The sequence below is a fragment of the Panicum virgatum genome, chromosome 9K (genome assembly GCF_016808335.1).
Source record: "Panicum virgatum strain AP13 chromosome 9K, P.virgatum_v5, whole genome shotgun sequence".
Classification (NCBI taxonomy): domain Eukaryota; kingdom Viridiplantae; phylum Streptophyta; class Magnoliopsida; order Poales; family Poaceae; genus Panicum; species Panicum virgatum.
In genome coordinates this window covers 11461032-11484866 of record NC_053144.1, presented here as the reverse complement: position 1 = coordinate 11484866, position 23835 = coordinate 11461032, and the positions used below count along the sequence as shown (strand labels likewise).

The 23835-nt window shown below is 45.7% G+C and overlaps 4 protein-coding genes across 5 annotated transcripts; 2 read left to right on the top strand and 2 right to left on the bottom strand.

Annotated features, from left to right (window-relative positions):
• The first annotated feature begins 377 nt into the window (after window positions 1–377).
• LOC120648295 (polygalacturonate 4-alpha-galacturonosyltransferase-like) lies at window positions 378–4963 on the top strand. Its single transcript, XM_039925017.1, has 8 exons — window positions 378–540; window positions 1803–1834; window positions 1919–1979; window positions 2077–2120; window positions 2309–2643; window positions 2715–3072; window positions 3185–3772; window positions 4380–4963. Exons 1-8 carry the CDS (start codon window positions 468–470, stop codon window positions 4653–4655), a joined length of 1767 nt encoding a protein of 588 aa, XP_039780951.1. The 5' UTR covers window positions 378–467; the 3' UTR covers window positions 4656–4963.
• Window positions 4964–5366: 403 nt separating this feature from the next.
• On the bottom strand, window positions 5367–10480 carry LOC120648293 (tetratricopeptide repeat protein 38-like). 2 transcript variants are annotated; one of them, XM_039925016.1, is made up of 13 exons: window positions 10057–10320; window positions 9830–9928; window positions 9598–9699; window positions 9038–9181; window positions 8048–8142; window positions 7825–7954; window positions 7651–7755; window positions 7398–7504; window positions 7264–7315; window positions 6860–6949; window positions 6691–6775; window positions 6537–6601; window positions 5389–5708 (listed from the first exon to the last, which is right to left on the bottom strand). In XM_039925016.1, the coding sequence occupies exons 1-13, from the start codon at window positions 10318–10320 to the stop codon at window positions 5619–5621; spliced, it is 1428 nt and encodes a 475-aa protein (XP_039780950.1). In that variant the 3' UTR covers window positions 5389–5618. The 2 variants fall into 2 exon arrangements, with proteins under 2 accessions (XP_039780949.1, XP_039780950.1); XM_039925015.1 differs by having other exon boundaries at window positions 5367–5708; window positions 7825–8142; window positions 10057–10480.
• Window positions 10481–13271: 2791 nt separating this feature from the next.
• LOC120648292 (costars family protein) lies at window positions 13272–15647 on the top strand. The gene is made up of 2 exons (XM_039925014.1): window positions 13272–13517; window positions 15241–15647. Exons 1-2 carry the CDS (start codon window positions 13437–13439, stop codon window positions 15421–15423), a joined length of 264 nt encoding a protein of 87 aa, XP_039780948.1. The 5' UTR covers window positions 13272–13436; the 3' UTR covers window positions 15424–15647.
• Window positions 15648–19620: 3973 nt separating this feature from the next.
• LOC120648291 (uncharacterized protein At1g03900-like) lies at window positions 19621–22573 on the bottom strand. The gene is made up of 3 exons (XM_039925013.1): window positions 21800–22573; window positions 20375–20656; window positions 19621–19975 (listed from the first exon to the last, which is right to left on the bottom strand). Exons 1-3 carry the CDS (start codon window positions 22289–22291, stop codon window positions 19907–19909), a joined length of 843 nt encoding a protein of 280 aa, XP_039780947.1. The 5' UTR covers window positions 22292–22573; the 3' UTR covers window positions 19621–19906.
• Between the last annotated feature and the right edge of the window lie 1262 nt (window positions 22574–23835).

Sequence of the window (23835 nt, the reverse complement as noted above, 5' to 3'; positions counted from 1 at the left end):
TAAACATGGGTATAGAAGAGGCCTTCTTAATTCATCCTTTAGAAAGAGATGATAGTACATATCGAGTTACACCTTTTTCTTTTCTCATCTGTTTTCTCTTTTGCCAATAAAAGCTTGCATATATCGAGACTACTGTATTGTTGATTTCATTGTATAATTTTGCACATTGGTAATAAGGTAGTAATAAATTAATAATGGAGACAACATCACATTTTCTCACCGAAAATTCTCTAAATCGAAATAAAAAGAATTCAAAAGTTCTTTATTCGGTTCGGGAGCTGTCAGATGCTCGTACGGCACCGACAGCAACATGTGTGAATGGACCCTTGTCAGTGACCGAAGGGCGGAGCAGTGCCAGTACCGAGTGTACTGGCCGCCACCACTCGTCCCCCGCGCCTCGAAAGCCCGCACGAGCCCTCCCCTCCCACATCCAATCTGTTCCCCGATCGGACCCGAGCCGGCCGGCCATGGCGATTAGGGCTGGCCGCTCCGCCCTCGTCGCCCTCGCCTTCCTCCTCGCGGCCTCCCCCTGCCTCCAAGGTAATGCCGCCCCCCGGCGACCCATCCCCTGTCTGCCCTTCTCTATGAACCTCCCCCTTTGCTTCCCTTCGCCGCGCCGCGCCTCCGGGGATTCCGCTCTCGCGAATTCCCCGGCGGAGTGGCGGGTAGATCTGCGCCGTTTCCCCCGTTCACAGCGCTGAAACGGGCCTGATAGTGAGGTGTAGGGTTGCGCCGCCGCAGATTGGGACACGGGCCGAGTTTGGGAGGATTCGGTCGCCAAATTTTGTACTGTGACTGTCTCATGTGGGAATGGGCTATAGCAGGAGACAACTTGTATATGGGGATTACGTGCAATTTAGTTCTGTGGCTACCTCGGTACATTTGTATGAGAATATACTGCACTGTAATTTTTAGTGTGGTTAGAATTATGGCATGGTGCAAATTTTCTATTGATCGATACTAATGCCATTGAATATATGTTCCAGTATACCTTATCCTGTTGCATCTTCCAGTGTTTGTTTCTTGGCATCATGCAATGTAGGTGGCTGCTAGGGCCTTTTGCATTTTCAGAGCATACTTACACATACCTAAGGAATTTGCTGGAACTATAATTGCATATAAATAAAATACGCTGAATGTTTTCCTCTGTTCGACACTGGTGATCCCAATGTTTCCCTACACTACAGTTTGATCCTGGTTATCTGACTAACAATAAAAAAGAAGGATTAGAGTACTGTACAATGACATAAGGCAAATACATGCTTCTATGCTTACAGTTTTATACTATAGTATAATAGACCTGTTTTTAAGTTTTTAGGGTAGTGCCACCTGGGTCATTGGGCATCGGAATTGTGCTGGTATCAACCTAGGATGTCATTTGTTCTATTCAATGCCTTTCAAGCAATTGTTTTGCATAGCATTGGCATACTCTAATGGTTTATGGTTTTTGTTTGTTTGTGTCACATGGAGTGTGGCTCAGCACTTCAGCAGTTTTGTTCGTTGTGTCATTTCTTTAAAGCACATGACATGTACAGAGGAAAAAGATAGAAGGTGCCGTTTATGAATGGCTTAGAATACATCACAAACATTTCTGAATGGCAACCATTTTAGTGTTTTAGTGATGGTATTTTGAGTTTTGACTAGTTCACACATTTAAGAAGAAACAGCATGAAATAACAAGTTATTGGAATGTTTAAACTAAAGACATGATAACCATGGCTTGAATATCTTCAAGGCTTTTTTGTGATTCTTGAATATGTTCTCTCAAGTTATCCTAATGCAGTTGTTTATGCTTTGTGCAGCCAGAGTGGATCAACTTTATCATGGAAGACAGGCTAGTAAAAATATTGTCCTGCCTTATTTCTTTATTCTGTGTCAAGATATATGTGATTATATTGTCAGGCTTCTGTGATGTTAGGTATCCGACTGGAGTAGGCAAATCAACTTTGAACTGCAAAATTTGTCCTCAAGTCAAAAGGGTGGGTCACTGAGTATTGATACCATATGCTCATTGCACAGTTTATCTATTAAGAACAACGCTTTAACTTGGGGACTTTAATTTTTTTTTAACATTAGATGGTCGTCATCTCCTGGCAAGTCCAAAAGAGATAACACACAGGGTAACATTATTCCCTTCAGTACTTATCCTTGTAAACACATAAGTTGGGATGATTTTTGTTGTGCTTATTTCATCATTTCCATCAGCAGTCGACTTCCTTGTGTTATGTGTTATTTTTTTCATGAATCACAGCTTATTCTGAAATAGTCTCCACTTATCTCTGAACATTTTGATATTACCCTGCTGTAGAAATTAAGGGCGAGGACTGGTGTCAGGAAGAAAATGGAAGTAGTGCAGCAGGATGATGAAGCCCTAGTGAAACTTGAGAACACAGGCATAGAACGATCGAAAGCTGTTGATTCTGCTGTGCTGGGAAAATATAGCATATGGAGACGTGAAAATGAAAATGAGAAGGCAGATTCAAGGGTTCGTCAGATGAGAGATCAAATGATCATGGCTAGGATATATTCTGTGCTTGCCAAATCCAGGGACAAGCTTGATCTTTATCAGGAACTGCTTGCAAGGCTCAAGGAAAGCCAACGCTCCCTTGGGGAAGCTACTGCTGATGCTGAACTTCCGAAGAGGTGGTGCCTGCTCTAGCTGTTCTTTGGTCAAATTTTCTTCTCTACTGATTCATCTCTTCTCTAATTTGCAGTGCGTTGGAGAGAATGAAAGCAATGGCTCAAGTTCTATCAAAAGCTAGGGATTTATTGTATGATTGCAAGGCTATTACCGAGCGTTTAAGAGTGATGCTTCTGTCAGCTGATGAGCAGGTCCGGAGCTTAAAGAAGCAGAGCACCTTCCTTAGCCAGTTAGCAGCTAAGACAATCCCAAATGGCATCCATTGTCTATCCATGCGCCTAACAATAGACTATTACCTTCTCTCTCCAGAGAAAAGAAAGTTCCCTAATAGTGAGAACTTGGAAAATCCCGAGCTTTATCATTATGCTCTTTTCTCAGACAATGTTTTGGCCGCATCAGTTGTGGTCAACTCAACCATCATGAATGCGAAGGTTAGTGCAATCTGATATTCAATTTGGAAGTGCACTTCGTTTGTTATGTGCATTATTGAATGACCCAATTATATAGCAATACAGCAATTCTGATTTTGCTATAAATTTGCAGGAGCCTGAAAAACATGTATTTCATCTGGTTACTGACAAGTTGAACTTTGGGGCTATGAACATGTGGTTTTTGCTGAATCCGCCTGGGGATGCAACAATCCATGTTGAAAATGTTGATGACTTTAAATGGTTAAACTCCTCTTACTGTCCTGTTCTGAAGCAGCTCGAGTCTGCAGCCATGAAAGAGTACTATTTCAAGGCTGATCGTCCAAAAACACTCTCTGCTGGTTCCTCTAATCTGAAGTATCGAAACCCAAAATATCTGTCCATGCTCAACCATCTAAGATTTTACCTCCCTCAAGTCTATCCCAAGTTGAACAAAATCCTTTTCCTGGATGATGACATAGTTGTCCAGAGGGATCTGACTGGACTCTGGGAGGTTGATCTTAATGGAAATGTAAATGGGGCGGTGGAAACCTGTGGAGAGAGCTTTCATCGATTTGACAAGTACCTCAATTTCTCAAATCCAAATATTTCTCAGAATTTTGACCCTAATGCATGTGGTTGGGCTTATGGAATGAACATGTTCGATCTGGAAGAATGGAAGAGGAAAGATATTACTGGGATTTACCACAAATGGCAGAACATGGTGAGTTAGAGATAAGGTTTACATTGCTTTGATGTCCGCTTTTCTTTTGAATGCGGCATTTTCTATTCTTACAAAACCAGCTTGCCTGTTTGGAGTCCGGTTTTCAGATATCCAGCAAGTGATCTTTTCCATAATCATGCTTACGTAATCAATCATATGCATAAAGCAATATGTGAAATATTCCTTCATGAGCATGAGTGCATTTTATACTCATCATCAATGAATGATTAATAAATTTATTAGTTCATGGCATGTGCTTGGTTTAAGGAAACTGCAGTTAAATTTCATATGCCATTTTTCAGCCGCTTGTACATCAGTTAGTTCATTAATGTTGTGTTTGGTTTGAGGAATCCATGTGTTGATCCCAATTCTGTGCATATGAAGAATGAGGTGGTGATGGATGAACCTATTCCATTCCTCAAAACCAAACAAGAATTTTGACGAGAAGTGAGATGACAATGGACCACCTCATTTTTCAAACCAAACAGTCCCTTAAAGATGCAGGACTTCTTAAAATTTTGGAAACACAAAATACTGCTTGAGATGTACATACATTCACCAAATTCCAGAACTGTATTTTACACTGTTTCCCCCTCTCTTTTTACAGAACGAAAACAGGCTGCTCTGGAAATTGGGTACACTGCCACCAGGTCTTCTAACCTTCTACAAGCTGACACACCCTCTGGACAAATCATGGCATGTGCTTGGCCTAGGGTATAACCCAACCATCGAGCGCTCAGAAATAGACAATGCCGCAGTCATCCACTACAATGGGAACATGAAGCCCTGGCTGGAGATTGCAATGACAAAGTACCGACCTTACTGGACAAAGTATATCAATTATGAACATCCCTATATTCATGGATGCAAGATCAGCCAATAGACACCAGCTGAAGTATTCTTCCGTGATGAACATTGGAGTTAGATGGGGCTACAAATGAAGTCCCCTGTTAGTAGTATAACTCTGCGACATGTTCTTTATTTGTGTTATTAGATTTGTTAGACATCCAGTGTATGTAGTTCCATCACCCATTTGTGGTGCTTTGTCCCCTAGTCCATTGTTGGTTCTTGTTTTACCCTTCTCCTTTTGTCATGGAAAGAAAATAATGTGATCTGTGATTCTCAATTTCTCATCAGCTGATAAATGCAATCTGCCTGAATTTGAGTGGTGGTGATGTCATTTGAACTGTATTATCAAGTGTTCCTTTGAACATTTGTGGTTGCATTTACGTATGTTATCTTGTCAGTGCATGAATTTTTCTGAAGTTTTAACTGAATATTAGTATAGTTGAATTATTTCTTTTTTATACTGAAGTATAGTTGAATTATTGATGTGAGGATGCAATGATTACATAGTTTGGCTATTATGTAAAGGTAGTTTTGTTTTTTCCCCTTGTTGACAGCATATTAGCAATTTAATTCGTATGTTTAAGTTGTTTATGCCAGCTGTAATGTTGGCAAAGAATTTCTTCCAGTAACTTTATTTTGATTCTTTATGTTAGGTGACATAGATGAGACATTTGTTTTCTATGGGGTATATTCTATTGAGAACTAGTTTGTCAGGTCGGGTGTTTTGGACACAAACATCAAAATATCCAAGGCACGATCAGAACCCCTTGTAAAGTCCTGTGAAAATTCGACATATGCAGAGGAATGCACAAATCCATATCTATAACTTTATCGAACATAAAGCCTCCCAGGTATGCACGTATTGTTGCAATCTGCATGCTGACGCATACAGAAACTGCCGATTTTGACTATACCTCTTATGATGCACACTGGCACACTACTGTAACAATAATCACATGACCTTGCACAAGTTGGCTATTCAACAACATATCTCGTGCTAATACGAGTAGGCAGCTTGCAGAGCATTGGCCTTTTCGTATGCCACCGAAGCATCTGCATCTCTTCCATCCAATGAGTATGCTTTCCCCTGGGTAAAAATGAAATAAAATCAAACATTAATAACTTTGACTTACAATGGACTACAAATGGAATCCAAGTATCTCATGAAAACCAATGGGCTGAATAAACTGAGAAGCCAGCTGTGGGTTGTCAGGATTGCAAACTGTATGGTAATCCTACATGTCATAAATTAGTGTCCAGCTTTATAACCTGGGGGGAAAAAATACAGTTTCCAGACCTACAGCAAAAATGATCTTCCTACATTACCCCATGTGTGCCTGAATAATATCCTAATAGTACTGTAGGGAAAAAACAGGCTTAAAATGGCCAACCGAAGTAAATTTTTCAGAATGGTATTGCATGAACTCAGAAGGTTCCCAATTGTAGGGTAGATTATCAAACTTTGCTAGAATAGGGTAGATTATCAAACTTTGCTAGAATCTTCAAAAACTCCCTATATTGATGCATTAGGTGGGGACCAATCATTTTCGTATTTGTACCAGTCAGCTAGTTTAGAACTTTCATCTTTAGGTTGGTAAAAAAACACACATTCAGAATTTGATATCTCCAGAGTCTGCTTATATGCCAGGAGGAATATCTGAGAAACAGTTTTTCCGTTGGGCCAGTAGGACACAAGGTAAATTTATCTTGGATCCACAAATTGTTGTTATCTGTGCCTATAACACCCAAGATTAAGTGTCTTGCTGAAAAGTGCTCCCACAGATTTTTGGCCAAAAAGAAATCAAAATTGCTAATTCAGTTAGAGATACTTCAGAGTTTTACAGTTAGGAAGCATTGGCCGGAATAAAAATATATAACAGAAATGAAAAGAACACGATCATGGAAGCATTGTTACCAGCAAACGCCACAGGAAGGGTGCCCCCTCTCGTTTCCTTATTTGTTTGCCAAGCACATCAATTGCTGTGTAATATTGAAACTACATTAGCTCTTAACACAGGGAGCAACCGAAAAGGTGTGCTTCGATTTTGTGACCAGAGAAGACCGCATACCTTTTGAAGTCTCTCCAGCATTTATTAGAACAATGAACCAAACTTCATTGAAGACATCCACTTGTTCATCTGATGCACCAATCATCTAATTGCACCATTTATAACCTTTATCAAACATAAGCAAATTTATATTTTCTTGTGTCAGTCATAAAGGATTCCATGATCTTACTTTATAACAAAGCGCATCGAAGTCTGGACCCAGGGTGTCAAAGACCTTCTTGTGCTCTCCATTTCCAAATTCATAAACAGCCTCTGCTAGCTATGTGAAAGAAAGTAACAAAAGAAAGCAACATTTATCAATGTTGCTGGAGGAAAATTGTGATACGATTTTTTTTATGCAGTGCTGTAATAGTCAAGTTAGTAAATTACGAGAAAATAAATTTATAAAAACAATGAGATACAGGAATGCAGCACATCAGAAAGCTAGTTTGCACATATTACCCTGGAGCATGAATTATGTCCAATGATATTTGGGCAGAAATATGTCAATGCTTACTATTTGATGAGTAAATATACATTGCAAGGGATATCCTCTCTTCTTGTACTTGAACTTGTGCAGAACAATTAGCATACCTGGACAGCTTTCTGCATCACTTGCTGCCTATTTTCTTCCATTGAACTGACCCTGCAATCAGGTTTACATCTGCAACATTAATAACTATAATGGAACCTAATTATGTCCTGCAAAAGAAAAGATTACATCTGACCTTGACTTCAATGATTCCAACATATTGCGTGCACTATTTAACTCGCCCATACTTGATAGCGCCCATAACGTAAGCAAATCAAGGAGCCATTCCACATGCCATACAGACTGAAAAAAGTTCAAACTCTCGAAGAATGAGCTTCATATAGTTTTATTTCAGATCAGTAAAATAGGAATAGGTAGCTAAGTATCTTAATTAACAATGCACCAACCTATAGCACAAGTTTTAAATGTGTCGAGGGGAAAGTCAATACCTCATCCTTGAGTGCATCCAGCAATGTTGTTAACCTCTCTTTCGCAAGATCTACATGACCACGGACAAACAACCGTAGCAGCAACCCTAGAGCATTCAAATACACCTGAATGCATGAGAAACTATTCAGTGTCGCAAACATCTATGTCTAAGGAAAAATAACCAGCAAAAATACCTCTGCTGCCTCACAATCACTTTTCTCAAGTTCCTTCATGATATTTTTATCATATACATCCAGAACTTTCTGTAAAGGGGATTCAGCTTCCAAGTAACAAACAGCGACATGCCACCAGTTGTGAGTAAGCCTGTAAGAGAAGAAAATATTTTTTTCTGAGAACCATGAGCACGACTTTTTGAATAACATCAATAGAACACACATTGTGTTGAAAACTACGTACAAAAATGATGTGCACGCCATCCATGATGGAGAACATGATTCCATGAACTCAGTAGCTTCTCTGAAGCGACATTCCTGCTGAAAAACGTGGCAGAGCTGCACGACGAAAAAAAGATGGGTCTTTAAATGGAATTTTTAGTTATTGGATATATCAGCTAAGTGATGAGTCGGTTAAGAGAGACCTTAAGGATTGGAATATTTCTAAAGAGATAGCTTTGGATAGGAGCGCTTGGAGACTAGCTATCAGTGTGCCTGAACCTTGAACTTATTTCTTTCGGGTTTCATCTCTAGCCTACCCCAACTTGCTTGGGAAAAAAGGCTATGTTGTTGTTGTTGTTGTTGTTGGATATATCAGCTAAGTGAAACAGTTTATTATTAAGATAGATTTTTCTTAATGAAAAGAAGCTACAGAGTGTCTGCCTAACAAGAACTCAGCAAGTGCTATCCCACATAATAAGAAAGCAATAATGATGCTCTTATCGCAAAGATATATAGTATCTGGGCTTCTAAAGCAACAGACAGATCAAATGAAGCGGGTGGGGAGACGTAGGACCAGAATTAGTAACCAGGGATTCCTCATAAACAAACCTGATTCAACCTGTTGAATAAGATAATAGTTTGTTTCTGCTTGCCAAGCGCTACATGCTAGCTTCTGCTTGCCAGTTCGTTATTGGTGGGTACACTGTGCGAAACATTAAACCAAATGATCCGAAATTCCATGCTTTGATGGGTGGGACCATAATGCTGATGGTAACTTCTCTTTTTGAAGTACTAAAAATTTCTTAAAACACAAACCTACATGCTCTGAATCACAAATTGCATTTCCCTTAAAAAAACACAAATTGCAAGCACTAGATCCTGCACAGAAAGTCATCCAATGGTGATTCTTTCATCATATTTCTACTGAATGGATCCAATAAGGGAAGCATTTGAGGTTAGTTATAGACAACATAAAAGAACCACTGAAATTATAATCTGATTACGAACATACATTATGCTGCGACCAGACGTCATTTTTGTTAATAGCCAAGCCTTTTCGAGCAGCTCTCTCAGCTTCAGCCATCTTTCCAAGCTCTAGCAAAGGGAAGGCGAGCATTCCATATATGTAGTTCTGATCTTGATTCTCGGGCAAAACCTGATCAGTAACAAGCATCATAAAAATCTAGTGAAAACAAAGACTGTTACTACAGTTTTCTACGTGGATCTGAATTAATGAATAATTTGGTAACAGCTGCGTTCAAAGGTCTTGCAATTACCATTTGGCACATGCACAAACAAAAAGAGAAGTATTCAAAGAACAGGAGTGAAGACGAATGAGCACTATTTCAGTTTCATGCTCTTGGTCAGTGGGTCACCATGCTGTCAGGTAAGAGTTGGCATTGGACACCTTTCAGCACAATTTGATTTAATTTTCTATTCCAAGTTACCATATTAGGCATTCCCTAAAATGAGGTCAACGAATGTACACAGGGTAATTTTTTTGGAATGAATTTAGACTTTCTCGGGTCAAATCCAAAAATTTTAAGCACACTGGAGCCTGGTATAACTTACTTGTTCGACAAATTTTAGGGATAAATCCGGCTTTCCCGAATAGAAGCAGATGAGCTGCGCTCTCTTGAGAGACAGGAGATCCCTGGGAAATTTCTTGAGCAACTGTCGCATGCAACCGTATACCAGAGATCAATTAATTGGTCCGCAAGTACCAAAAGAATCCAATAGCACACGCTTCCAATACCCAAAGCCTGGATCAACTAGAAACTCAAAGCCATCACAAATTCACAACCTCGAAGTGTCTCTCCAGTGCCACCTCCTCGTTCCCCCCCTCGCCCACCATCGCGGAGAGCGTCCCGAACACGGCCCTCTCGTACTTCGTCGCATTCCCCTGCACGCAGGCGAGCAAGCACACCCCTTTTTTAGAACAGAAGCACACCGCGGGTTAAGGCAGCAGGATCATCAGGGAACGAAAGGGCGCGCGGGGGATTTCAATCGGAAAGCAGGACGGCAGCTCACGAGGTTGTCCGCGGCGGCGGCGAGGAAGGCGGCGGCCCGCGCGGGGTCCCTGGGCGCGACTGCCTGCGCGGCGTGCGCGGCGGCGAGGGCGCAGGACGGGTCGGCCGCAGCGGCGCGGAGGACGGCCGCCACGCGGCCGCGGCCGAAGGACAGGAAGGCCGCGTAGTAGGCGTCGAGCGCCGCCGCGCACTCGGCGGAGGACGTCCGGTACTCCTGCCCCCACATGTCCCGCCTCACCTCCCCCTCCGCCGCCGCCGCCGCCATCCCGGTCGCCTCGCTCGCCGCTCGGTCGCTCCTTGGTCGGTGGCCGGTGGGTGCTCGCGTCGCGTCGCGTCGCGCTAGCTAGCGGGCGTCGGGAGTGGGAGCGGGTCGCGGGCCTCGCGGCTGCCGGTGCGCTGCTGCTGCTCCTTGCTATCGCGTTGACACGGGAGTGGCTCCGCGGTCAGCGTCTTGTTTTCTGGGCACGGTGGGTGACAGGTGGGGCCACGCCTAGCGTTGGCGTGCGTGAGGCCCATCGCGTCAGTGACCGTGACACGCCCTGCGAGCTGCGACATGTGGGGGTTCTTTCTTTCCATGGCGAGGCGCCTCGTGGGTGCCGACGCGGCGGCACGCGAGGTTAGGGGGCGATGCGAGGACGAGCTGAGGTGGCGGATTTGGAGGGGATGGGGATCGAGGGATAGGATTGGAACCACTAAACAATCGTGCCGGGAGTTACTTCGGTTTTTCCTTCACTTTTCTAAGATTGAAGTTTTTTTTTTCTTTTTTTTGGAAGTTACTGAAGTTTTTTTTTCAAGTTCATTCATAGTAGCGTCCGGGAACGTGCAGTCAGAACTATGTAGCCCTGGTAGCTAAAGAAGGCTTTTTTTTGCGAAGGGATATATATTAGCTGCAACAACCTCAACTCACAAACGTAACCTGAAAAGAAAAGCAAATTACAACCAAGTACAAGTACTGCTTTGCAAAACTACTCTTCTTCCGGGTTCTTCTCCTCCCTGACCAACGGCTCGCCACTGTTGCTGCTTGTCACCGGCCATCTTCTTCTCCAGCAGACCTCGACGAAGAAGATCCACACATGTGAAGCCGCAAGAACCAATGACTCGGAACTCGCCCGGCCGCATCTAAAACGTTGGAAGAACATCGGCATCACCTTCGCCGAGGGCCACAAGTAGCATCCGTCGTCGCCGGGAAGACGACTGGCGGCTAGAATCCACACTCCGCCCCGGGGATGACCGGAAGCTTCCACCCTTTCGCAGAGGTCAAGGACAGAAAGAGCCGCCCCAAATTCGCCGTGGTTCCTCTTCCCCCGACCAAACTGAAACCAAGGAAACCCCAACCAAATCCAGGCCAACTCAAGGAAAAGGCAAGGGAAAATTGGTTCGGTAGCATCGAAAGATCACGACTTCCGTAAAATACCATCGAAAGCGTTTGCCCCCGTAAAATACCATGGAAGTATGCAAACATTACCCGAAAATAGCATTCCGTTACATTTTCTTCACTAAAACGTTTCTTTGTATCTTTTCAGCTCATAACATGGATGTAAAATGACTTGTGTATCCCTGGTCCATATGAGCCTTATCCATATGCCGCCCCTGCATCCCTCTGCCCGTCGCCCCTCCTCTCCCCGCACATGCTCGACGCCACCCCTCCCGCACCTGTAACGCCGCCGGCCCCCCTGCCGGCCTGCCGCACCTATGCCGGCAGCCTCCCTCCCGCACTCGCATCCGTGATGCCGCCGGCGCCCCTCCCGCATCGATGCCGCTAGGCTTCCTCCCGCACCAGCGCCTCCCCCCGACCTCTCTTGTCCCCTTGCCGCACCCGTGCCGCCCTCCAAGACGAATGGACGGGGGTTGGGCCTTTTTGGCTGCCCGGCCGGCCGCCAGCCGGCGCTAGTGCCGCTCGCCGGTGTCGTCTGCGAGGGCTGGCGCTAGTGCGCGCTCGCCGTGGTGTTCCTCCGCGAGGGCCATGCCGTCGGCGCCGCGAGTGCGACCGTGGATGAAGCGGAAGACGGGCGCTGCTTCGCCGCGATCAAATCGCATCGCTTTGTACCTCCTCGCCACAGACCTCACGGGCATCGGCTGCGGCGGGTCGTCTCGGGCATCTTCGTGGTCGCGCTTTTAGTCCTCCTCGCGTCCGGCACCGTGCCGACACTCCTAGCATGGAAATCGTGGATGAAGGCTAAGGCTTGCAAGGCCGCGAAGGCTGACCTCAGGCGGTGCCGTGCCTGGACGCCGCGGCCGCGCCGCTCCTCGTCGCGGTGACAGTGGTGGGTGGAGCGAGGAGGACAAGGCGCGAGCGGTGGGTATTTATGTCCAAGTTAACAGAGCCGTAGATAAAATTTAACGGATTGGTATTTTCGGGTAACGTTTGCATCTTTTAGTGGTTTTTTATGGGGCGAACGCTTTCGATGATATTTTATGGAAGTCGTGATCTTTCGATGCTGTACAACCAATTTTTCCAAAAGGCAAACAAACCTCCTCCAAACTTCACCGGAGAAGACGGTCGATCCATCTTCCCAACCGGAGAAGAACTTTATTCGCCGGAGAAGCCTCAGCATCGCCGCCGCCGCTCCGGGAAAGACTACCTCTGCCGCCGATGAGGAAAACCTAGGCGTAGAAAGAAACCTAACTACCCTGTACAAGTCCGCTCGGTGATTCCCTAACCCTCCTTCCTCTCCGGCGCTGGACCGGCTGCCGGAGTGGAAAGGGGCCGGCGGAAGAAGGCTCCGCCTCGGTGTCGCCTTGGTTTGGCCGGCTCTCGACTGTAGCGAAAGGATAAGGCCAACCGAACACAAAAATTGGGTAGCTAAAGAAGGCTCAAAAATAGAAGGTTCAAGAAATATTGGATCATGTGCAGGAGTACAGAATCATGTGTGCTTAGCAATCATCTCGACTGATTTTTCGTCTAACCCGCAGCGAAGTTTTAGTTTGATTGATTTTTGAATCAGTGTTAGCGAAGAGGCCTTCTATTTTTGAGCCAAGATAGTAGTACTAAAAGAGAATTGAAATTGAGACACATGTTTGAGCATCTTTTACGCATTTGATTAGATGGCATGTTACTTCATTCTGAATAGTTGCCTGTTAACCTTTGTTACCCCTGTGGACCTATCCAAATTATCCCGTCACAAATTCACAGTTCACCGGCTGATCGGCAAGCAGATTAGACGAAGGCTGTCGACCAGTCAGCCTCCATCCCGCCCGTCCAGTTCCGATCAAACGGTCCACGCGCGACGGTTGGTGACACTCCAACGAACTACCGCAGCCTCCTCTGCATCTGAAATATCCTGCCAGCTGCCGCGGCCAAGATTCAAGAACTCGCGCCCCACGCACGGACAGGGCCGGAGCCCGGAGATCGAGAGAGAGTGACCGACAGTCCCAGGCGCCATGAACGTGGAGGAGGAGGTCGGGAAGCTCAAGGAGGAGATCCAGAGGCTCGGCCAGAAGCAGCCTGATGGCTCCTACAAGGTACCCCCTTGGCCCCTTGTCAGTCTGACGCTCCCTCTCCGGGACCGCCGCAGATCTGAGCCATCCGCGCCGCCGCATTTTTCTTCTTCTGTGTTGCCATCTCCGGCGTGGCCTTGGCTGGGATTCCTCCCCTCCTCTCTCGATGCTTAGGGCATTGTGCAGTTTGATGTGCATGGACCAGTCGCCTGGCGTGAAGCTGCGGAACTTCTCCAAAATCTTGATCCGCGGCTGCGATCGAGTCGAGTCCTGGAGGGGCCCTTGTCGATTTGATGGATTTTGAGAGATCATCCTTTGGCGCTGCTGATGCGAAAAATAGGGAATGCTTATCTTGGCAGGCGGTGGATTCTCGAACTGATGTGTGCAGTGTCACTGCCAAAACTGATTTTCCCCAGTACAGATCCCCAAATCTGTACACCCCTGGCAATTATCTAGTCAACTAGTGCATCCATAATGTTACAACTGAAATACACCATTTCTAGAATTCTAGTCCTTCTGAATTTGGGGTGGCCTTTCATCTCGGTTCTGCTGAGATTACCGTAAGTTATTCAATTCATACATTATCCCCTATTCCAGTGAACCAATAGCCCGAACAAATGGAACCTCTGTTTACAGTGTCCTAATCGCACTAGTTAAATGTTAGGCTGTATCCGTGTATGTGTCGTGTTCTCTAGGAAAATGCCCACTGTGATTGCGCAAAGAAGAGTGAAACCTGATCAAGGACTCTAGTCATATGTATTCCTTACAGAGTTCTTTCATATTGCAGATCTTTGTTTTGTTGACTACTACAGAGCCTATTTATTTGAGAATACTCAACAAATTCAATAGAATTCTTTCATCTTGGCTATTTTGGTTATTTTTTGTTTGCTTAATTTAGATGAAACTAATATCCCATTTGTGTAATCGTGTGTTACATTCTAATGACGTTCTCTGTTACTTTTCCCTAGTCATTTGTTTCGGGGTTGTCTTAAGCATGTGAGGCTATAAAAGTGGGGAAAATATTTGGTGCAAACCACCTTCTCGGTGAAAACGTGAAAACCCTTTTAAAAATTATAGTTGCAAGTATCCAAAAAATTTCAAACGATGCACATCCATAGTGCATCATTATATGTACTTTGTATCAAAATTTCAGACACAATGTTTCTCCTTCGATTCCTCTTTCACTGACTCCAATGTTTATTTTTTACCACTTAAGATTAGGGGTTGTTTTCATGTTTGGTGTGACTAATTAAAACTTTGCAAATCCTAATCTTGGCTCATTTCTTTGATCCATTGCGCTACTAATGATCTTAAAATATTTTGACATGTGATCTGAGTCCCTAACTCTAGCCAAAAGCTAGTGATGAAAAGAAACAGAAATAACCTGGTATACTAGCTAGTATAGTACATTGATGTAGTCCCTGGACCCTGGCACCATCCATGTACCGTGAGCTTTTATAGCTCTTCACAGTTTATGCTTGGGCTGAAATGACATTCTTAAATTCGAACACTACTGGCAGGTGAGCATGCTATGACTTGCTTATTGCAGACCTTTTGCTAAAAGAGTTTCGCTTCTGAAGAGTTTAATTGATATTGTCGATGTTAGCTTTATAACACATCAGGTAACATTATGATGCTACTTATAATAAAATTACCTATGTTAGTTTTTTCATCTTTACTGTTCTATATCTTGTGAACTTGTATAGAAGACATCAATACTGCATTACTGAGCTATTACGGTTTGCAGGTCAAGTTCGGTATACTCTTCAATGATGATCGCTGTGCCAACATTTTTGAAGCACTAGTCGGCACCTTGAGGGCCGCTAAGAAGAGGAAAATTTTGACATATGATGGCGAGCTGCTTCTGCAGGGTGTTCATGACAATGTGGAGATAACCCTATTGCCGCCTCCTGCAGTTGCTGCCGCCTGAAGCACACAGATCCAGCAGTCCCCTATTCTGTACTGTTGATATGCTAGTACTTTGTTGTGTCTATGTATTTCATGAACCATTTGGTATTCCCAGAAGACTGCTGTTGGGTGATGTACGAAGTTGTGATGCTTAAAAAATTGGCTTGTTTGCATATGGTTGTGTTGTAACATTCTAGATGATTTTGTTCATCTTCAGAAATTAAAGTTCTCTTTTTAGTTCCAGTACTTTCCCTTTTCCTTAATTTTCTTGCCAGGGATCCTCATCTTCAATTTCTCCTCTCACCAGCATATATGATGTCACCCTGCTCAATGCATCGCCTACTTTAGCATAATGATACCTATAGTACCTGTATCCATTCTCATTTGATCAGGTAGTGTCCCATAAAAACCAGATTAGACCTCTCTCTCGATGAAGCATAACGTTGTTACAAGCAAAGGAAGGATTACAGATTAGATAACACGAATCAATGCGAGAAAGGCTGTGACTCCATGGAGTACAAGCCATGAACCCAAACATATCTTGGCTGCATGCGAAGGACTGAAACAGAAATGTGTAATTTCTTTGTCTGCCATTATTTTTCATTTTTTTACTGCATCTATTGGCAAGTTCACCCTTGGTTCATCAACTACAGGCGCAACTATGCTTCAAATCATCTCTGGCTTCCAACCCCATGTCAGTCAGGACCTCAACGCTGAAACTGAGCTTACAGCATTATACACGCTAAGAATGGCGTGATGTAGAGCAGCGCGTACGTCCATGTTATTATGTTAATCACGTCTTATGCAAACTTAGCGATACGTGTGGTCTGATATTTTGATCTCTGGATCTTTTCGAGAAGAAAAAAAAAATCTCTGATGGCAGCGCCTGGATCAGTCTCCCTGAGACCCTGACCCGCCTCAAGTCTGAACCTGCAAATTAAAGTACTACGCCATTGCTGCGGTCGCGCACGCTGCGACAATGATTTGATCCTGCAAAGTACTCCGCCACTTCTATCCTGCGCTGCAGTGGAACTTGTAGCAGTAGAAAGAGCCCATGCTCGCGGGTCGCGGCGAGGACGAAGCACGAGCCGGCGGCCCCAGGGGACGCTTGACAAGACCAGAGCGCCTTAGCTTTTCTCCCAGAAAACGGCGGCGGATTCCCCCCGCATCCTCTGCCGGCGTGGTCCGCCACGCTCGAGAGGTTCCCGGTGCACCCGACCTGGGACTCCGCCGTCCGCCATGGCGGCATGGCGCTGCCGCGCTGGCGCCATTCAGCTCCCGCGGCCCCGCGCGGGCGCGCCTGCCTGACGAGGACGAAGGAGTCCTCTGATCTGGACCGCACGAATCCGATCCAGCGGCTGACAAGACCCAGGGGTGGACGGTATTTCAAATACCGTCCACCCCCGGTCGGTACCGTCCTCCGCTGGAACGCCTCCTCGGCTGCATGCCGCGCCGCCGAGGCACGCCGGAGAGCCGCCGCGCGCCCGGGCGTTGGTTGCCTGTGAAATGAACTACTCGATCCCAGCGTACCGCCGCCGCCGATCGCGCGGTTCCCTGTCGAAACCATCTTGGGTGAGGTCGGCGCCATGGTGGACAACCTCGTCCCCGCCGCACGCAACCTGCACGCGGCGCTGGCGCCATGGTGTTGTCCGCGGCGGCTGGCATGGGCATCGAGCTCATCGCCACGACGCCATGGTCTACGAGTGTACGACGATCTATTCCCGGGCATGGCCGGCAGCCCGTTCAGCGCCGCTGTACTTCCCAGCCACGCGCGTGACCGGCATCGCAGTGGACAACCTCGTCCCCGCACAGCCGCACGCACGCAAACTGCAGGCGGCGCTGGCGCAGCTCGAGATGGACGCGCACGGGCGCTTGTCCACGGACAGCTCCCTCGGCGAGATCGCCACCTCGTACACGCCGGAGGCAACAACGACGAGGTCGACCCGACGGCTCCAAGGTCGATCGGCCATGCCCGTGTGGCGTGTGCCCGGTTGGACGGTTGCCCAGAGCCCCGGACCAGAGCGCACGAGCTGTTCTTGAAGAGATCGGAGGCGAAGCTCGACGCGTCCTCGATCGGCGGATCGCCGCCGGTGCCGCTCGATGATTCCGCCTGGATCCGATGATCCATCTGATCTAGACCTCCGGCCTCCGCCGTGCAGCTCCCGATCGAGCCTGCCTAACGAGGACGGACAGCCCCGAGCACGAGTCCAATCGGATGGCTGTCAGTGACCCAGGGGTGGACGGTATAAAATACCGTCCACCCCCGGTCAATACCGTCCGCTCCTGGTCGCGGCAAGGACGCGGCCTCTGCGGCTCGCCGGAGAGCACCCGCGCCGTAGGCATCGGTTAATTCCCTCTCCTTCTTCCTGGAGCCTTCCGAACGACGGCCGCAACATGGTACTCGAAGCAACAAGAAGCCGGCGCTGGCGGGCGGCGGCGACGATGAGGTCCGTGCCAGCGGCCCCACGGACCAGAGCGCGCGAGCCGCCAGGGCTGTTCTCCAAGGGAGCGGCGACGAAGTTCCCTGCGTACTCGGCCGGCGTTCCCGCGGGCGTGGTCCGCCACGCTCCAGACTTCCAGAGTCCAGAGGTGCGCCGGACCTGGTCCTCCTGCCTTCGCCATGGCGTTGGCGTCATCCAGCTCCCGCGCGGCCGCAGCTTGCCTGACGAGCTGACAACGACGACCAAGTCCTCTGTCTGTCCGATCTGGGCCGCACGTGCTCGATCCAACGGCCGGAAATGAACCAGGGGTGGACGGTATTTGAAATACCGTCCGCCCCCGGCCAGGATTTCGAGTAGCGTCCGTCCTGGTGGACGCTGCCTAGGCTCGCCGGATAGCCGCCGCGGCCTCCGGACCAAGGATCAGGAAGAGCTGAGCGCCGGCGCGCGAACACCGAACGGAAGAACTCCATCTCCGGGGCATGCGGATGCGGTGGCTTGCCGGAGCGCCGGCCCGTTCAAACCCTTCTGAATCGCCGTGCCGTGGCGAGCGCACACGTGCCGCCGTGCCGATGAGCAGCGCGGCCGCCGATGTCCTGATCGATGTTTCCACAACCACGGCAGGTGGCCCCGCCATGAACGCCGCCTCGGCTCGCCGGAGCACCGACGCGTTCAGACCGTCAGACGTAGTGTCACTCGCATTCCACCAACGACTCAGGCACATCGACCTGTCTTTGATTGGGGAATTGTCCAAAAGGACTAGCAGGCATGCTGCACAGAAGCAGCAACAGAAGACACTTTGCGAATCAAGCAAGCATCGAGACAATGGGGCATTTCGTCTTCAGATTGTCCACGCTTGATGTGCTTGCTATTCACATTCGATAGGCGAAGCTTGTGGGATAGCACGGATTCGGATTAAGCATTGGTCCTTCGTTCCCGAGGTGAAGTGCAGTCTTGCCTGTCCTAACATAAGAGTTCGGTCATCCAGTCTGAAGATTAATCTAGAAAAAAGAAAATGTACGAAGGAAAAAAAAAACTTGATCACCACCACAACACCAGACATGCTCTGACCAACAACTAAGAGAGGCAAAGGACATTCCCGTCCCCGTGTGCACTGGGATTGTCAAGGCAGAGTCACAGGGCATTGTGCGTTAATTCATAGGAAATTAAAAACAGATTAACCAACAGCATTGGTCGTCTTCTTCTTCTTCAGTCAATTGATCAATGTGGCAAGGGAATAATTTCTTGTTCCTTTTACATGCTCCTAAGTCCTAAGTCACTTGATCAATGTGGCAAGGGAATCGTTTCTTGTTCCTTTTTTTTTTCCTTGACTTTCTTCTTCAGTTGGTTTATGATGGTCTCAAGTTTGAGCAGTTCTGAACCTGCAAAACAATCCTGCCTGACACTGCATTTTACGTACGATCCTTCGTCCACCTATATCCAGCATTACAAGCATGCTTCAGTTAAAGATTCAAAGCAAGCTCATACAAATTCAGGGTCACATGCGTTCACTGACATCTCAAGTGACTCTTCCCTGTGAGCAATATCCATGACATGGAACCACGTTTAATGCCTCTTCTTCCTTGTACGTACGTTCTAGTTTCAAACTTGTTTATATGTCAAAAGCATGAGCGTGATCAGCATAGTGTTTGAAGCCATCCGACCCATCAGAGTGCCTGAATCTTCTGAACTTCATTTTCTTAAAGAGTGTTGTGAGTCACCAGCAGGGTGCTTTTATTTTTCTGAACAAATAAAGCATTTTATCATCTTCATCAAAACTCTAATTGCTCATTGCATCTTAATCATGCAACAAACTAGGAAACCATATGCGTTTAAAAATTGCCATCCTTATGAGTGGCACATGGTTTGACATCCTAGCTCACTTTTAGTTTCTCGGATTATCTCGGATGTCATTGACACAGGTTACAGGTAATATGTTGAAAAATCGATGCCTCTAACCAACAGACTCCTGCACTCTTTACGTGGCTATCGTACCATGGCAATACTACACTACACTACTCTTCCTTTTCAGATAAAACAATGTCAATAGGAGATTGTGCATCATCATCAGAATGCTGCCCATCCAGCTCCTGTGCTCTTTGTTCGCCCAGATTCGCCCGAAGAAGGTAGATTTTGCTGCGTATCACATACGATTGAAGCGTAAAGGCATCAACAGCTAAGTAAAATAACCATGAGATAAAAGGCCCAAAATTTACTCTAGATGGCCTTTGGAGTTTTTTTTTTAATCTAGATGAACTAAGAATGTCTGACAAATTCTTTTTGTTTGTTGTCTTATTTGACAAGTGACAGAAAAAGGGGTGCATCTAGAATTAAATAACCAGATCTAAAAGAATATTTTCTTTTACTTGTTTGAGGATTGAGGATTGCTTTAAGCCTTTAGCATGAAGGCATGAACCATAAATGTATAAGCTTAAATCTTGTCTTACTACCAGCTTGTGTAATTAGTTAGTATGTGCATGGACAGCTCCATTCTGGAAAACAATGCTCTCAAGTGCAAGGCACCAAAAACCTCACCTTTATAGCAGAAAGATCCGAAAATGGATCATTATTTCTCTTGGTTGTTTCTTTTGGGGCCCTGGTTCCTGTATTATGTCCAGAATCCATTCTGGCAGCTGCAGAGTCATTTGGTGGAGGTGGAAGAGGAGACCGAAGCTTTCCAGCTGCTCCTGGTGGTGGCGCAAGAAGCATGCCTGTCTTTGGTTTTGCAGTGGCTCCTCCAGATAAACCAGCAGATGAAAGCATGCCACTTCCAGTTGATGGCTTGTTTTTTACAGTTATCCTAATGGTTTCACCTTCCTAAAACAAATGAACACCATTAAAACTCATGCAAATACCAGGATAATTCATCATGAACACATTGACAGATACAAAAGATGAACATGATTAAATGACTTGGATGCTCTTGTGCAACACTTGTAATGCACCTATGATCATGATATGGTACCTTCTGTTACATTCTCATCAGTATCATGCACTACGGGAAACTTACATCACAAACTACAAAAGGAGCAATGTTCTTCCTTGTTGAGTACTACCACACAACACTGATAGATTGACTTAATCAGCAAAGTACAAAAATATAGCCTTTGTTTACATATGCACTCCGAAACAGAAGATTTTTTATTTCCTTCTCCTTTACACTATATTCTTTCATTTTGATGGAGTTGTAAACCATGGATTGGATATGCAAACGACTGAGCAGTTGACAATCCTTTGTTTGGTTCCAGTGATTAAAAGAAGGATCTATTGATATGATCTTTGTTAGGATTAGGAAACAAATTCACTGCGTGGATAAAAGAGTCTAAAGAGTTCTATTTGTGAGAAAGCTTGATATGTGAGAAAGCTTGATATGTGCAATGAGTCGGTCGCATTACTTTAGATAAACTGCAATCCTATAGCAGAACAAAGCCATCCATTGTGGATAATCAGAAACAAACAACTGACTAAAATGTTCCTGATTTGCTTGGATGTCTTTCTCATCTTGATGTCTGATCTGCTAATGACAACGACAAGTCAATAGCTAGCACTCCAAATCTATGATCAGCTTCACTACGAATTCTAATTATACACTACACAAGACAGATGAGCATCTTTTGTTGTGAACATGATTTTACGGCCAGTCTCAATTAACTTACAAAAATCTATTTCGGCAAACAGCTTATTAGACACTTGGCAATCTATCTATGATTCCTTGTCAGCTTACATATTAGCAGACCCTGACTAGATGCACGTTATCATTTTCTACTAGTATTCTTGCATGGATAACCAGTTTTACCAAGTTAACAACAACATTTTATAACTCATTCGCTGAAGTCCAAAACATTCAGCTAATCACAAAAGAATCGCTGAAGTTTGCAGTAGAGAATTTAACTTCTGATCAACCGCATCCCGAATTAGACGCACATAGTGGGGAACAAAAAGCTGGAGCTTTCAGCTCACCTTGAGCCGGCGATTGACGGCGGGGTGCAGATCAATCTCGCCGCCGCCGCTCTCCTCGCCTACAGTCTCCTCCTCCTGTTCCCTCTTGACGTACTTCTGGTGGTCCGACAGCGCGACATTGAAGTCGAACGCCTCGTTGCGCTCGTTGAAGCCGAGCCCGACGAAGGCGTGCTTCCCCCTACCGTCCTCGATGCGGAGCACGAAGTAGCGGGAGGAGTCGAGCACGGTCTCGACGGCGCTCTCCCGCTGGCCGGGCAGCACGAAGCATGCGGCGAAGAGCTCACCCGTGGCCGGGTCCTCGAGCCGGATCTCGCAGCGGTCGCCGCAGGACACCACGCGGAGGCTGCCGGACCAGATCTTGTCCGACTGCAGCCACTCGCCGCACTTGTAGCCGCCGCTGGTGGTGCGCGGCGGGATCTTGTACACCGACACCTCGCGCACCACTAGCAGCGTGTGCTCGAAGGCCTCCTCCTCCTCCACCAACGACGACATGATCCCGCCCTCGCCTCCTCCTCCCCCCTCAACTCACTGCTTCCTCGCTTTGTGCGATCGAAGAACAGTTAATGGTTACGGGATCAGATTGCGACAAGAGGAAATGAAGCAGCAGAGGTCTGGATCACCTCAGACGCGATCTGAGCCGAGACGATATTTCTGCGCAATTTCGTAGGACTTTTTGGCGGTTTGGGGTTTGGATTGGGGTTCTTGAGGAGAAAGGTGGAGAAGACGTGGGATCGAACAATCGAAGGGTGAAAGGTGGGGGAGGATTGCACAAATCAGAGGTTGTGTTTAGATCTAAATTTTTTTGATCGCTAACGTTTTACTACTAATTAAAAATATTAAATATAGATAATTGACAAAATCTATTCTAACTCTAGAATGTAATTGCCAGAAGAATCTTGCGATTTTTCGTCCATTCGTGTAATTAATTTTATAATTAGATCATATTTAACCCCTCTAATTTTTTATTAAAAATTGCTCCGGTGAATTTCTTCTAAATTTTAGAGGATCTAGACACATCGGAAATGTAACGTTTTAGGATTTGCCCCCTTCTCAGGCTAGGATTTTATTTCAGGGTCTTTTGTTCACTCTGCTCCCGCTGAGGGGCTACTAGAAGCCACACGTGTAGTAATTAAGATGTCACATAGTTATATTTTTTAAAATTGTATATTCAAATTAAAATTCGACTGCACCGTTGTGTTCCTTGCGACTTAAATATACAAAAAAAAGATCCCACTTACGATTTTTGTGTGGAACATTTTTTTAAACGTGAACAATTATTTCAGCAATAAAGAAATGTTCCATTTTATGTGATGATTTGACTACTAGTCATGTGTGTCTCCTAATATTTCCACCTCTTAAAGAAACCTTTTTTTTAGATGGTTTTCGTTTCTGTTCATGGAACCAGGCATTTGTGCACTTTGTCTGAGAGGTTGGGGCCCGAGTGCATCACCAACCAATGTGGGGAGCGTCACCGATGTAAGCATCAAGTTCTCGCAAAATTCCAATGCCTATCAAGATTATAACATATCGCCAGCCCAAAACACCACCATTTGTTGAGACTTCACTTGCAATTTGTGGTTCCACCTTTGACCACAGTTTTGAAATACTTTGCTGATTTTCTTTTTTTTATGGCACTTTGCTGATTTTCTAGGTTGTAGGTCAGATTGAAGGCACCTACCTTTCTTAGCTAATTAAAGTCGGACTTTCTAGTTTCAAAAGTTTTTGCACGTCAATATGGGTTGGGCGCACACTTTCTTGTAAAGGAAAAAAATAATGTCCGCATTTGATATAGTATGTGCTTGAAAATAGTGTGTCCAATTCTTTATTTATGTCATGTTATGCATCAATAGAGTTAATTTTTCTAAAAAAAACTTCTCCCAACAAAGGAAAATTAACCTTTTAATTTCAAACTGGGGAATAATATCCCGAAACAAATTGGTACATAAAAACCTAGAGATCAAGCGTGCATGAAAACATCATCTTCCGGAAAGGGCTCGTAGCCTTGTGATTACAAGAGTTTTGGTAGCACCTAGAGA

Coding starts and splice junctions, on each gene's coding strand:
- LOC120648291 (XM_039925013.1), bottom strand. CDS start 22,291: ATGTCGTCGTTGGTGGAGGAGGAGGAGGCCTTCGAGCACACGCTGCTA. Junction 20,657..21,799: donor CCGTCAATCGCCGGCTCAAG/GTGAGCTGAAAG, acceptor CATTTGTTTTAG/GAAGGTGAAACCATTAGGAT. Junction 19,976..20,374: donor CGGATCTTTCTGCTATAAAG/GTGAGGTTTTTG, acceptor TGTGATACGCAG/CAAAATCTACCTTCTTCGGG.
- LOC120648292 (XM_039925014.1), top strand. CDS start 13,437: ATGAACGTGGAGGAGGAGGTCGGGAAGCTCAAGGAGGAGATCCAGAGG. Junction 13,518..15,240: donor AGCCTGATGGCTCCTACAAG/GTACCCCCTTGG, acceptor TACGGTTTGCAG/GTCAAGTTCGGTATACTCTT.
- LOC120648295 (XM_039925017.1), top strand. CDS start 468: ATGGCGATTAGGGCTGGCCGCTCCGCCCTCGTCGCCCTCGCCTTCCTC. Junction 541..1,802: donor GGCCTCCCCCTGCCTCCAAG/GTAATGCCGCCC, acceptor TGCTTTGTGCAG/CCAGAGTGGATCAACTTTAT. Junction 2,644..2,714: donor GATGCTGAACTTCCGAAGAG/GTGGTGCCTGCT, acceptor TCTAATTTGCAG/TGCGTTGGAGAGAATGAAAG.
- LOC120648293 (XM_039925015.1), bottom strand. CDS start 10,320: ATGGCGGCGGCGGCGGCGGAGGGGGAGGTGAGGCGGGACATGTGGGGG. Junction 9,700..9,829: donor CACTGGAGAGACACTTCGAG/GTTGTGAATTTG, acceptor TGCATGCGACAG/TTGCTCAAGAAATTTCCCAG. Junction 8,143..9,037: donor ACGTCTGGTCGCAGCATAAT/GTATGTTCGTAA, acceptor TTCGTCGTGCAG/CTCTGCCACGTTTTTCAGCA.